This window comes from Enhydra lutris, unplaced genomic scaffold, assembly GCF_002288905.1.
Source record: "Enhydra lutris kenyoni isolate GAN:26980312 unplaced genomic scaffold, ASM228890v2 scaffoldscaffold15, whole genome shotgun sequence".
NCBI classification, from domain to species: Eukaryota; Metazoa; Chordata; class Mammalia; order Carnivora; family Mustelidae; genus Enhydra; species Enhydra lutris.
In genome coordinates this window covers 52,199,937-52,215,488 of record NW_019154099.1, presented here as the reverse complement: position 1 = coordinate 52,215,488, position 15,552 = coordinate 52,199,937, and the positions used below count along the sequence as shown (strand labels likewise).

Genomic DNA, 15,552 nt, shown 5'->3' with positions numbered 1-15,552 from the left:
CCAGTGAGATAACACACACACAAAAATTGTGATTAACATGACCTGTAAATGGGAGAAAGGTTCCAATCTGGCATACTAACAAGTTGCCTTGAGTATTATGGTTTGTCTTTAAGAAACCCACTGTATATGTTCAGCCCACCTGATGAGAGCTTCATTTAACAGATCATTTTTCCTTGATGGATGTGGCAAGCGTAACAATGTTCTGGGCTTGCTTCAGTAATGGCATGTCGATCATACTCCCTTGGAAAGTAAAGGCTCCCTGGAAAACAGAGAATACAAACTTCCTGAAAGAATGTTCGGAAATTATAGGCTTCCTTTCTGTGCACGCTTGTACAACAAGAACATTTTAGATTCTACCTGAATTATACTGACTTTCCTACCCAACTTTTGAGAAAGCCAAAGTAAATTACAGGGGAAAGATTTCTTTTTTCCTCCTAAAGAGGAAAAAAAAAAACCACCCTTCAGCATTTTAATGGAGGGGAAAAGCATCACACAGAAGGTATTTGAAACCGTTTGTTTAACTCTTGAAATCAAGCAGAAAACAACTTTGGAAGGAAAATGCAAATATTTCCTTATATAGCTTTTAAAATATGGCACAGAGCTTTAAAAATAGCAATATGCTCTGGTAACCAATTGTTGTTTGAAAAATAACTGTATGATCAGTTTAAAGGCAAAATGCTTCCTTCTTGTAACATAACTGAGGGGTAAGACTATCATGGGATGGGAAAATGTAAGGTAGGATTGTGCTCAGTAAAAAGAGATTTCTCTGTTGGTATAGATGTGCAGAAGAGGACTAGAATGACAAGGGACAAGAGCCTGTGACAAAGAAGTCACAGGTCTGTTGAATGGCGAATCTGGGAAGAATTTCTGAGATCTCCTAGTTTATCCCCATTTTACAGATACATTTTCTTTTAAGCTTCTGCAAATACTTACTGAATGTGTATGTGACCCGGGTCCTGTTCTAGATAAGGAAACTGAGGCCCAGAGTAGTTAAGTGATTTTCCAAGGCATGTGACTAGAGACGTTAGAGCTGAAATTAATACTTGGATATCGGAACCTCAACCCTTTATCGACCGGAAATCCCCATGTTAAGGTAACAAGATAGTATCTTTTTTTCTTTTTTTTTTTTTAAGATTTTTACTTATTTATTTGACAGACAGAGATCACAAGTAGGGAGAGAGGCAGGCAGAGAAAGGTGGAAGTAGGCTCCCTGCTGAGTAGAGAGCCCAATGCGGGGCTCGATCCCAGGACCCCGGGATCATGACCTGAGCCGAAGGCAGAGGCCTTAACCTACTGAGCCACCCAGGCGCCCCTACAAGGTAGTATCTTTACTGCATCAGAGAAAGAAAAATTAACTGGACAGAAGGCAGTATGCCCAGAATCTTTAATGTCTGGTTATTTACATTCTTTTAATCACTTCTTTTTGCTGTTTACAATCATAGCTCTTCTTGCTTCTCCTTCCTTCCACCTGTTGGCAAGGATGCTGGTGGATGGGGGCACTCATAATCCTTGCTGATGGTCCATCTGCACATACCGCCGCTCATTTCTGATTTCGCAAGTACCACCTCTCAACAGACAATGTTGTCATTACTCAAAAGTTCTGGGATGGGTCTCCTGATCTCTCTGAAAACCCTTGTCTCCCACAATTACAAGAGTTACACACCAGATGGAGATTTTAAAAAGGTGGCAGGGAATCCTTAGCAATGACTTCGGAATTTATTTTTCAATCAAGAGAGATTTAAAAGCCACTGGGATTAGAGTTTTCACCAGTGGGTACCTGACCTTCTTGGCCTTAGAACAATAAATCTGGTTCACATGAGTACTTGTGCCGGCCTAAAATCCTGTACCTGAAGTCATTTTCCATCCCTCTCATTTTTACTATTTATAGTTCTAGACTGACTTTTGCCTAATTTCATTCAGCCCAGAGTGAATTTTGGGCATCTCTGTGACCATGATGAATTTTATGAATTCAGTTAGAAGTTCCAAGGATGTTCTGTGGGTTAGAATAGCATGTGAAATCAGGGTGGGGGATTCATGCTGTTTTATAAGGCAATAGTCTAGTTTCTTATTGGAGTAAATGATGAAGACCAAAGGCCTCCTGGTTATCCGCCCACCAAGTGGATTATGGCCCTGTAAAACAGCACATCTGTCCTGCTAAGGTTTAAATAATAGGCTGGAGAGATGAAATTAGAATAGATGCACATGAAATCGAAATGATGCAGAGAGAATCAAAATGACGGCCTTGGGTTTATGCCACGTTTCCCAAATCTGCTTTGGGTTCCATATGCACATCAAAGATGCAAAATATTTCATGGTGATCACTTTTTCTTTTACCGCAGCAGATTTTGCTTCACTTCCTTCATTAAGCCTAAGCTGAGAAACAAAGTTCAACATTTTTGTTTGTCTCCTTCATCTCTGCAGATTGAGGATCTTAGTGTTATGAATTAGACCGCCTAAGAGGAATAGTCCTCCTGCTTTCACATATTGACCTGTAATATGGTTGGGGTTTTGAACGTAAGGATCTACATGTGAAATGTGAATGGGGTCTGTTGGTCAGGATCTGGAAAAATGCAGTCTGTCAGATGTTACTTGGATTTGTGGGGAGGGTTTCAAACAGTCCTTAATGAATGACTAGAGATAGGTTTCCATTTTACAGCCCAGTGCTTTCCTGAGAAATTGGCACACCATTTCAAAAAGTATAGAGAACCTCCATCAGCTTGAAGATTCAGACTATAATTTGGTTTAAAATGCCTTTAAATAGTAACTTATTCATAGTTAACTACCTTAACAACCAGGACTACAACAATAATAATAGCTATAATTTTTTGAGCAGTTGCTAGATCAGGGACTGAGCCAGAGACTTGACATGCTTTATTTCGTGTAATGCTCATAACAACACTGTGAAGTAGATACTATTATGCAACCCTATTAAAAATGTCTTTAAAGAAATTCTTTTTAGGACGCCTGGGTGGCTCAGTTGGTTAAGCGACTGCCTTCAGCTCAGGTTGTGTTCCTGGAGTCCCAGGATCGGGTCCCACATCGGGCTCCCTGCTCGGTGGGGAGTCTGCTTCTCCCTCTGATCCTCTCCCCACTCATGCTCTCTCACTCCCTCTCTCTCAAGTAAATAAATAAAATCTTAAAAAAAAAATAAATTCTTTTTAGTTGTGGCAAAAACACATAAAATTTATCGATAAACCACTTTGAAGTGTACACTTTAGTAATGTTAATATATTTGCATTGTTGTGCAACAGATCTCCAGAAATTTTTCACTCTGCAGAACTGAAACTCTGTACCCATTAAATAACTTAGTCCTAACCCCCTCTCTGGAAGCCCCTGGCACCCACCATTCTATTTTCTTTCTGTTAAGTTGTGTATCTATCCCCATCTTATAACTGAGGGAACTGGGGCACAAAGAACTTAAGAAACTTACACATGCCTGCCCTGTAGCTACTGAGTATAGAACTGGGATAAAAGCTAGCTCTAGCTGATCCAAAGGGTGAGCTCCAGGCTTATACTCTAGGCTTATAGATTGAAAAGTGTATTTTGTTTTGCTTTTTTTAAAGATTTTATTTATTTGACACACACACACACACACACACACACACACACACACACACAGCAGGAGCAGGGGGAGAGGCCAAGGAAGAGGAGAAGCAGATTCCCCGCTGGGCACGGAGCCTGATGCAAGGCTCCATCCCAGGACCCTGGGATCATGACCTGAGCCGAAGGCAGACGCTTAACCAACTGAGCCACCCAGGCGCCCCTAGATTGAAAACTGTTTTCTAAGTGGGTTTCCTGACCAATTGCGTCAGAATCATCTGAGGGGAGCCACGGGGGACGTAGCTTGTTAAAATGCATACAGGGCCCCATCCTATATGGTTTGGTGCAGAAGGCTGGGGGTAGAGTTGGAATCATCTTAGGATTCCAAAGCACATTCAGGTTGGAGCAGTTCTGTGTTTTAGCTCCCCTGCTTAGAAATAGTAAGGTTGACTTGGATATGGATCCGACCTGATCCCTGCCCTCAAGGAGCAATGTGCTGGAGGAGACAGGAAAGAAAAGAAGCACGTGCCGTAAAATGCAACAACAACAACAACAACAAAAGGCCAGTGTGATGAGCACAGAGAGATCCGAGGGTCTGAAATGAGTGTCCTTCTCTTCCACTCAGGATCACTTTTGCCAGCTCGCACTGTTCACGTGGATATGATGATCCTGGGTACCCAGCGCATACCGTGCATTCCCGGCCAGAGTTGCCACGGAACTCTGGACACAATGGGCTCTTATTCAACAGTTACCTATTGAGTTATTTGTTGTAGTAAATCATGGGTCAGTCACTTGGCATATTTTACGATACGCAGGTTTAGGGTTTCAAACTTCTGGAAGGTAATACTATCTTAGCATACGTGTTATGCTAAGGGTATAACCCATCTTAGCATGCATGTTATCTGTATAGCAAAGAAACACATCCTCTTAGGCTAGGGTTTTTCTAATGACTCACTTATTGCCCCGTTGGTAAGACAAGGATTGAGGTAACAGGAGTTCTGCCAGGCCTGGAAGTTCTTCATTCAGTCGTGAATCTGACTTAGAGTTTAACAGCAAAAGTAATGATGTCGGTGGTGGCGGTGATAACAACAGTCATCACCCATAGGAAACATTTAGAGGAAATATTGATATATTTTGCATTTCTGGCACTTAATACTTGTGAATTTTTTCCTCTACTAAAAGGGTAATTTACTAGAAACACAAATTGATCTAATTCTTTCCCTACTCACTTCAGTTTTCAAATAAGGTCTCTGAGCACTCAGGGAGTTCTCTCTGGCATTCCAGTGATGGTGGGGCTCTGCTGGCACAAATGAGGACATCTGAGTAGAGCTGTCACAGCCCTTCTCTTGTAGGGTGACACTCTTCTTGTAGGACTCTAAGCCTAATGCCCAGGGAAATATTTGCCTCACAGCAGTTCCCGGTGAATTCCTCAAACTTTTGTCAGCACTGGCCATTACGAAATTTCTCTTCAGGATCTTGGTTGTGCCCTCTGTTTGCTCAAATCTTGTAGGCCCAGCATGGCCTGTGATGAGCTCTTCCTTACTCACAAAATCAGCCTCCCCTCCCTACTCCTCCGAAAGGGGGTAGGATGACACTCTACTGAGGTATCCTGATGGGACACCTTCATTCTTCTTTCTTTCCCATTTTTCATCCTATCACATGGGGAGCCCTTGGACAGGCCCTAGGATAGCCCTCGGTCGCCGCATCATTTGATTATGACATTCCTTTTAAGGATGTGAGTTTGGGTACCAGGCACCCACAGCTCAGTGGGGAGGTCTCTCGGAGAAACTGCTGGGACGCTGGCTGGGGAGCTGCACCTTCCTCACCGGGATCTTGTGATCTTTCTCAACACTGGATAGGATCATTCATTTGCTTAAACCAGGCTTTGGCTCCCTTTGGACTTAACAAAATCAAGCGCAAGGGGCGCCTGGGTGGCTCAGACGGTTAAGCCTCTGCCTTCAGTTCAGGTCATGATCCCAGGGTCCTGGGACTGAGCTCCGTGTTAGGTTCTCTGCTCCACGGAGAGCCTGCTTCTCCCTCTGCCTGTAGCTCCCCCTGCTTGTGCTCTCTCTCTCCCTGTTAAATAAATAAACAAAATCTTAAAAAAAAAAAAAAACAACCAAGTGCAATCTCCTTAGCAGGGATCCTAGGCCTCCCGACGAAGAGACGAGACGCTTCCTGGACTTTCAGCCTTGTCTCCTGCCAGTCCACCACACGCACACCCACACCCACGCACACGCTTCTGTGCCTCTCCCATATGCTCTGTTCTCTGTTCTCAAGGACATTTCCCTGTCTGTCCTGTAAACTCCTCATCCTTCAAAATGTCAGAAGATGTCAGGTCTATGAAGTGTTACTAGAATTCTCTGGTAGGGCTAATTTCTTCTTCCTCTTTTCTTTTCTTTCCCTTCCTCACCCCCTCCCTCCCTCCCTCTCTCTCTTTCTTGTAAACTCTATGCCTAATATGGGCTCGAACTTACGACCCTGGGATCAAGAGTCACATGCTCAGGGTGCCTGGCTGGCTCAGTTGGTAGAGCATGCAACTTTTTTTTTTTTTAATATTTTATATTTATTTGACAGGCAGAGATCACAAGCAGGCAGAGAGGCAGGCAGAGAGAGAGAGAGAGAGGTGGAGGCAGGCTCCCTGCTGAGCAGAGAGCCCGATGCGGGACGCGATCCCAGGACCCTGAGATCATGACCTGAGCCGAAGGCTGAAGCTTAACCCACTGAGCCACCCAGGTGCCCTGAGCACGCAACTCTTAATCTTGGGGTTGTGAGCTCAAGCCCCACATTAGGCATAGAGTTTACTTTAAAAAAAAAAAAAAAAAAAAAGAGTCACATGCTCTGCTGACTGAGGCAGACAGGCACCCCTCTTCTTCCTTTCTCTGTACAGCCTCCCATTACGGCCCTTGTCACACTGCCTTGTAATGATTTATTTACACTGCTGTCTTTCTCACTAAGCTGTGAGACTCTTGAGGAAGGGGCCATGTCTCATAGATCTTTGAATCCCCAGAACCCAGTACTCAAAATGTGGTTTGGAGTGGAGCTTGGCTCTTTTGTGGGGCTCCAGTTGGGTGACTGAGGGGAGAGTGATATCAGAAGATGCTGTCTCTCTTACCTATCTCGTCTCCTTCATCTGCAAGCATCTTCCCGTGCCACCTGATCTTTCCCTGGTCTGGTAATACTCACTGGTTGGTTGGCTAACACTAGCTGAGCCTCCAGCAGGACACAGGGACTTTCCCTAACAAATGTGATGCTGGGCTGGGGTCAAGTTAACTCATGTGAGTGACTTAACAGTTAAAGTGCAAGCGAGTCTGTCATATCTGTGGTACTGAAGGACTGAGGAGCTACAGAGAAACAGGGCCATCAAAATGGAGATGGTTTGGCCAGAGAAGGGCTTTGAGGAACAGTTACATTTAAAGTCGGGTTTAGAAGGTCAAAGATGCCAAAGGAAAAAGAGAGGGGCGGGGGATACTGGGAACAACACATAGAGACATACCAGTGGGGTTGACTTTCTCTGTTCTGCAGGAGCCCTCCATGCCTCTGGTCACCAGTGATTCAATAGATCCAGCTAAATGAAGGATGACGGTATGAGATACCGCATCTGTCTATGGCTGAACGGGATTCTCTAGGATCTACAGAAAGGGAGCCTGATCCAGCCTTTATTAATATGGATGATTGCTGGTTCTGATACTTGGTAGCTGCTTGACTCTCCTTATGCAGGAACGACTTAGCTTCTGCTTGATGAAGCTGGACTGGAATCCCTCCGTTCTCGTTGCATGCCCTGGTGGACCCAGTACTTGCTCCTTCCTGGATGCTTAGGGGAAGAGGTTGAACCATTTTCTTTTATTCTGGGCATTCTCCCTCTGTCTAAGGGTGCTCTGGGGATCTAACAATGGGAGCGCTAAGAGCTGGCCTGGTCCAGCTTTGCTTCTGAGCGGGACTGTCATACGTGGGTTGACATGGGCTCGAGGGGGAGAGGGCTGAAGGTAGGGGAAGGATGTTCATTCTCCCTTGAGGAGGAAATACGGATTCCCTCAGCAACTATAGCCTAGGCTCTAGTTACTATAGACCTTGGTAAGGCCCGGAATATTTATTTCCAAACTGAAAGTTGGAGAGGTGCAATCTCATTAGGAAGACCCACTGCCCAAAAAAGAGATTCATCTAATAGTACTTTATGATTTTACAAAACATTTCAAAAATATTTTCTCACCTGCAGGAGGCAGGGCATGGAAATTTCTGTTTTACAGATGCAAGAACTGAACTTCAGATTTCATTAACCTTTTTAAAGGAACTTATGGGAAGGAGAGGACTAGAATCTAAGGTTTATCACCCCAAATCCCACACTCTTCTCCCTATTTGGTATACTCCAAAGTATGACTGGTAACCATGCTTCCTGAGATGGTTACAGAAAAATATTTAAATATAAAATTTGGGGGCTCCTGGGGGGCTCAGTGGGTTAAGCATCTGCCTTCAGCTCAGGTCATGATCCCAGGGTCCTGGGATCGAGCCCTGCATCGGGCTCCTTGCTCCATGGGGAGCCTGCTTCTCCCTCTCCCACTCCCCCTGCTTGTGTTCCTTCTCTCTCTGTCAAATAAATAAATAAAATCTTAAAAAGAAATAAAAGGGCTACCTTGCTGTTAAAGAAAAAAAAGAGAGAGAGAGAACATTTCTGAAGACTTGGGAAATAGAGAATGCATTTTTCTTATTTTAACACTTAGGTTGTAGTGATAATTTGAGAGGTATTTTAATAATATTTTGAATTAAAATTTAATAGCCAATTACTGCTGTGGCCAGAGGATTTCAAATGCTAACGTAGCTCTACATGAATCTCTACAAGTTCAGCCGAAGCCGTTCCACATGGTCGGCAATTCACTTTGGGCTGGGGTGTCATTACTACGATCGCTGAAATTCTGACAGATGACGTTCCATGGCCTTTGATGGAAAAGCCTTTTAAATGATTCCTAAGAATGTAATAGTTAGAATATCTGAATGGGGGTTAGTTTTGTACCAGACTGGGGAAAGCGGTGACAACTCAGGCCTCTTGAACTGTTTGGGAAGGCCCCTCAGCCCCTGCCTCAGAAGGGGTGTGGGGTGTGGGGTGTGGGGAATCCTGCAGCCTGTCAGATTTATTTTCCAATTTCTGAAAGGTGAAAGAGCCTGGAGAAGCTCCCTTCTTATCCTTCCCATCTTTTCCCCTGTAGTTCTCAGACTATAAAAACTCAGAGCACAGAACCATCAATGGGGGTATGAAAGGCAGGGCCCTGGTTGGGGCAGTTCCACTGGCCAAGTCCGTAGCGGCCCAAGAGGACACCAAGGATCACCTGTCCAAGCAGCCCCTCTGTGACTTTCCACCCAACAGAAATAGGCAACTTGCTAGGATGGGCATTCTGAGGTCTTCTGTAGCTTGCGGCTGAAATAAAGAGAAAGGGTCTTGCTTCTCCGGGTTTTTCCATTTAAGGCCCCTTGACGCAGAGGTTAGGAATATAGGCTCTAGAGGGCTTCCCCATCAAAGGCCACAGAACGTCATCTATCAGAATTTCAGTGCCCGTACTAATGACACAGCAGCCCAAGGTGAGCTGTTGACCATGTGGAATGGCTTACCTCCTTGAATCTAAGCTCTGCTTTTTCCTAGTATGGGTGACCCCCAGCAAACAATGTTATACTTCCCTGCACCTCAGTTTCCTCACCTGTAAAATGGGGATGAAAATACCTCCCTTACAGAATTGTTGTGAGAATTAAATAAAAGAATGCATGCAATGGCCTGTCACAGAACAGGCTCTCAGTCCATGGGGAGTTGCAACTGCTACACTACCCTTGCTGTCACCACTGCTATGATTGTGTCCCCTGACACTGCTACCAGGACCTCTACCTGACTGCTGTCACCACCACCATGATCACTGTTGTTACTGCCAGTGCTAGTGTTAGCCAGCGAGGATTTAATTCCACTTAGCACAGAAAGGTGCAGTGAGAAGCACAGAATTTGAATTATAACAAGATTTTGTGATTTCAGAGTAGCTTTAAGGGTTCTGAGGGACATCGACATTCTTCTTCTTCTTTTTAAAAAATATTTTATTTATTTATTTGAGAGAGAGAGCGAGAGCATGCGAATGTACAAGCAGGGGAAGCAGCAGGTAGAGGGAGAAGCAGGCTCCCAGCTGATCAGGGAGCCTGATGTGGGACTCAATCCCAGGACCCTGGGACTATGACCTGAGCTGAAGGTAGACGCTTAACGACTGAGCCACCCAGGAGCCCCAGGACCATCAACATTCTTGAAGATGCAATGAGTAGAGGCTAACTCATGCCTAAAGCTTCCTGCCCCCTCTAAACTATAAATCATAGATTGAATTGTCCCTTTAAGAAACTAGACTCAGGCGCTATATATAATCTGACACAGCATCAGTATTTGAAGACCAATACATTTAAAATAATTTAAAAGCTTAGACTATCAGCTGAGGAGATACCAATCAAATGCAGGTGATCTGAATGGGAGCATCACTTACAGTGCAGGAAGGAGTAAAACAGGAAGACAGCCTTTCCGGCACCAAGAGCAGGAGAATGAAGACTACTAGCAAAGACACATGTCCTGATGCATTTATAAAAAGGAGGAAATTCCTTGGGATGTGGAAACTGAGTGAATATAAAATGACATTCATTAACATTTTGCTTTTTAAAAAGCAAGCATGAAGTCATTTAGCTTTAGCTCTGCACAGGAAATAGAAACACTTGTGTTATCCACTGGTAAGATTATTTGGGGACTTCAACAACAGTTTTAGGAAGTGGGGCCAGGGAAGAAAAGAAACAGTAGAAGGCTTGCGAGATGAATTTGGCAGGGAAGACGGAGGTGGTTGGACAGTAGGGAGGAGAGCAGAGGTGAATGTTTGGGTCAATTATGTTAATATGTGACCCATCCCAAGGTGTCCACTTGCCCAGATGGAGGATGTCAGTGGATCAGAGCCATCCTTACTTTACAAATGGACAGGGGAGACCAAAGGTGCCCTTGTTGCGAAAGTTCTTCTCGGAGGCCATGAAATGTAGGCTGCAAGATTTATCTTTAAAAATATACAGGCAGAATGATGAGAGAGGGACAGACAAGTCTTTATTTTAAGCATCTTCTGCTAAGGGAATTTGGAAAAAGTATGCCATGTGGAAAGCTACCTACTGAGGTGAAACAATTGGATTTATAAGCATCTTGTAATTTTAAGGCATTTCCACATTTGCTAGCACGTTAGATGTACTTAATTTTGCTTTTTTAAAAATAGCTTTCCTGAAGTATAATTTGCATACCATAAAATTTGCCCATTTTTTTTTAAGATTTATTTATTTATTTGACAGAGATCACAAGTAGGCAGAGAGGCAGGCAGAGAGAGAGGAAGGGAAGCAGGCTCCCTGCCGAGCAGAGAGCCTGATGTGGGGCTCGATCCCAGGACCCTGGGATCATGAACTGAGCCGGATCATGAACTGAGCCGAAGGCAGTGTCCCAACCCACTGAGCCACCCAGGTGCCCCAAATTTGCCCATTGTTAAGTGTATAATTGGTTGATTTTTAGTAATCATAGAGAGTTCTGCAGCTATCACCTTCCACTCAGATTTTCTTTAAACCAGAAATCTTATTTGAAAATATTTTTATTTTTAGCATCGCGTTAAATGTGTAAACATTTTTATTTAATTTAGAGTATTTCATGTCTAATTTAAGCCGGTATTGCCTATGAGAAAAGCACAGAATGTAAGTCATTTTAAAGCAGCTCGCAGCTAAGAGCGATAATGTTAAATGTCTTCTATTTTATATACCATCAGCTTTTTCTTCCTTTAGAGAACACATCTAAATGAACTAACATTAGTTCAAAGTCACTTTAAATTTAAAAAAATTTTTTAAATGTAACTGATGAACAGTGATAAAATAACTGGTGAAACGTTTTTTTCACTTATTCTAGAAGAAAACAAAAGGTCAGTATGATATAAACTGTTAAAAGCAGAGCGAGTAATTTCCTTCTGACACTGTCAGAAATTTAGAAACTAGTTGGCCAAATAGTATTTACTAAATGCATACTGTATACCTATTTCCGTCCAAGATGCTGCGGGGAAGTATGTGATTCAGAAGATGGAATTCTTTACTCTCTAGGGTAGTGGTGAGAAATTTCCCTACTTTATTTGCATTCAGGCCCACTAATCTAAATGAAAAAAAAAAAAAAAGAATTATAGAAACTCTTGATTTACATTTTTTAATAAAATAAAAATTCCATTTGCCTGCTTTTAATATAAAAAGAATTACAAAGTCTTTAATAAGTACAACAAAAAATTCAAAGAATGCTCTGAACTTCTTATAATCGGCTAAAGGAGAGAAGGCAATGGATGGTGGTGGGGTGTGGAGATGACGTGGGGGGAAAGGGAGATAAAGAGGAAACAAGTTAGAACTCATGGAAAGGAAAACGAGGAAGGAACGATTAGCCACACAGAGAAACACACCTCCAGACTCGCACATACAAAAAGGGAGAAATACTGTACGAAGAAAAAACCGAGAGAAGATGTCCAAAGAGTAAAACCATCCTTTCATGGCCCTTGTTTGGATCTTGCTATGAAAGACACTGAAAGCCGTGGTGTTTTGCACAACCACAGGTGCAAGTGAGACACAGGACGTTGGGAACCTGTCCTTCGAGTGAGATGAAATGGAGCTAGGGGCTAGATACGGCCTCTTTGCCAAAGGCTCCCAGTTTAGCTCGGAGAGTTTCCAATCTACGCGGGGAGATCGAACGGATGATGACTAATAAAACAGAGCAGGGTTTGCAGTAATCGGAGCCAAGAAGTCTTTCTGGGGCAGGACAGAATTGAGAAGGAGGGCGCCGTGTGGGGAATCATAGCAGGGAAGTTTGGGAAGGCGTGCGAATACTCTGTGCTCTTTCCCTCCTCATCGCTTTCTGCTCATGCAAGAAAAAAAAAATGTATGACTAAGAGAAAGGTACTAATCTGAACTAACCAAATTCACATTTTGTTTGTGACTGAACAATTTTAAGGCTCTATCTAGTTTTGGTCACTAGTGTGGGGTTCACAGAGACCCAAGTGAGACCACATTTATGCTAACTGTTCACATCTTTATTTACAAAGTTAACCCTGAATGCTGGTAGGGGCTCTCCCACCACCTTGGCCGTGAGTGGCCACAGGTAACTTCTAAACCCTTCTTGAGTCTCATTGTCTTAAGCTGTAAACTGAAAGGATTTAACTGGAAAATTTCTGAGATTTTATCCCAACCAAAAGAGTTACAACTGAGCAAAAAAAGGTCCTGAGAATATAAATCAGAATAGAAATACTTTGATTAAAATATCCCTAAGATCCTTATAAATTAAGGATGAAGCAAACAGCTTTAGAAAAGATCAGATTTAACCTATATATACAATTTCTTATCCTCTAGTACTGAACCATTTGCCACTAAAACTGTGTGAAATAGGATATATCGGCACTAGAATTGCATTGCCTTACTTTAAATGTTTAGAAATCAGCAGTTTGTAGCTAATCAGATCAACCCCGACGTCCTCCTCACTGGCACTCTCAGCTTTGTAACGAATTTGACTTTTTAAAGTCATGGCATACAGTTCTAAAAATATTAAAGGAACAAGGAAATAAAGGGGGGAAATGTAATAACCGAGGATCTCAAAAGTAGAGTTGTGCCCCTTCAGTTTTTATTTTCACTAGAAATCACTCGGTTCTGATTTTAGTATTCCTGCTTACAAATAAAGGGGGGAAAGGCTGTGGGTGGTGGGATGCTTGGGTGTGGGAGGGTACACTGCTGTCTATTAGTGGAATCAACCCTTTCAGCCGACAAAGACAACAACCAAATCTTTAGATGGTTTATTTGATCTGCGTGAAAGAGTGGCAGTGGGATTTCTGGCACTTGAATAAGCGGAAACAATATTTTTGGCTAGAGAGATTTCTGAGTTCTCTCAGGGAGCCTTCTAGAAGGCCATCTGGCCCAAACAGTATTTCTTTTGTAAAGCCCTGCACAAACACAAATGAAAGGTGTATGAGCAGCAATCAGATACCTATGAAAATAATTTGCTTTCAATTCTTGGAGGGGTGGTTATTATCCTTTGTAATTCTCTAGATGAAAAGACTTCCATTAGGGAAAAAAGCCCCTCTTTCTTTATTAAGATATAAATTCCCAGTTTATGTTCCAGTAGAGGATTTGCTTATTAATGTAAACTTATTAATTTGCTCTACGGTTTTCTCACGAGTGAAATTAGAACGTTTCAGTGATATTTACAGTTGTTATGTCAAGTAGTGACCTTGTTTTTTGACCTTTATAATTGTTAATTGAACCTAGATTTTAGAGATGAACATTTCCTGTTCCTTGGTTTTTTAGATAGTTTGTGAAGCTGTAACAAATGAAAAATGTTGAAAAAGTAAAACGAGAGCCAAATGATAATGATATGAGTAAAACTGAAAATGAAGCAAAGCTGTATTTGTAGTCAGATACTGCAAAAAACAGGAATATTCTAGCAAAGTACCTTTAAAATCTATCACATGTAATATACTTTGCTATTCTTTCACATTTTTCTTTTAGTCTCCACATAGAAATGCTAAATTCTTATATTAAAATATCTTAGGATTACTGATCAATCATTTTCTTTAGCTGTCATTTTTGCCAAGAAGAAATGAATAAAAAAAGAGGAAAAAACAAGCACTGAGTTTATAATAGAAACTTGAAAAAAATATACTGTATCATAATACATGAATGTATATATACTGCATAAATATTTATATGTACTTATATGTAAGTTATAGTTTCCACTGATACATATATATATTAATATTAACTAAATATTTGCTTGAGATGTTTTCCTTTCAGTTACCCAATTTTCCTACTATATACAATTTCAAGTTGATAAAAAAAGAACTGTAAAAATCCCATTTTTAAGAAGGAATACTAAATTCAATTCTGAATGGAGAATTTACAAATAGTGGAATCACCACTGTTATGGAAAAGATGACATCAAAAATAAAATTAACCTCTAAGAAAACCTTCTATAGGTTTAAAATAAATCATATGGAAAGTGATTTATCCTGGCTAAAGTTCCTACCAAATAATTTGAAGCTAAAATTATTAATGACATGCAGGTTGTATCTCAAAATATATTTTTCTGGAAGGACTGGAGAAAAACACAAGTCTGACGAATATTGCAGATATATATCTCACAACTGATGTCAGCTAAGTTTGACATATTTTAGCTTATGGGAATTAAAATAGGAGCATAGAGTATTGGAAATGTTTAAGATTTTTCCAACAGATTTTAATAAGAGAAGATGACCCTGAGTCCCTAATGTCAACTGATAGCCTAATTCTTATTAGTGGGGACTGCTGTGCCAGGCAAAATGCTTTTGCCTGTAAGTATCTATAGTTTCCTGAAACAAAGCAGTCACAAGTACCATGATCTGCCAAACAGTGACAGATTATATGAGCAGATTATTATTTCTTAATGTAAAGTACTTTTTAAGCTGACATTAGATTAAAGGGCATCAGACTTTATTTCCTAAAAACTTCTAATATAAATGAAACAAAAAAAATTCTGTGACACCAAAGTTCTCCAATAATTAATCTACTTTGTGATCTAAGTATTCCCACAAATTTTGTTATTTGGTAGGAACAGGAAAAAAGGTATCACATTTTTTATAATAATTACTGTTATTACAATATTGTTATTATTATTATTACACGACAATACTAATTATTGTCACTATAGAAAACACAAAGGACCTAGCATTACCTGTGAACTTCAGCTATACCTCTGGTCTTAGAGCAGAATATAATTTAAGATGGGAGCAGAAGAAGAAAAAAGCAAAAATATATAATTTTGCCTTCTTGGGTCATTTCTACCTAAAAACATTACTTGAATGAAATTTTCATCGGAGGGGAACAAAGGTCTTTTGGAAATTTGTAACTGTCTCACTAGGACACAAACTATCAGTTTACCATCATTGACTGAGTCACCTGTGCTTTGGACAAAGTATCCGAGGGTGTATGTTT

The 15,552-nt window shown here is 41.4% G+C and overlaps 1 protein-coding gene across 1 annotated transcript in view; it reads right to left on the bottom strand.

Annotated features, from left to right (window-relative positions):
• Positions 1-15,552, bottom strand: part of LOC111147039 (citrate lyase beta like) — a 250,939-nt gene that overhangs the window by 6,100 nt on the left and 229,287 nt on the right. The window contains exon 8 of the mRNA XM_022502890.1: positions 140-259. Within this exon, the coding sequence (XP_022358598.1) occupies positions 164-259 (96 nt within the window). The 3' untranslated portion in view covers positions 140-163. The remainder of the gene's footprint in view (positions 1-139; positions 260-15,552) is intronic.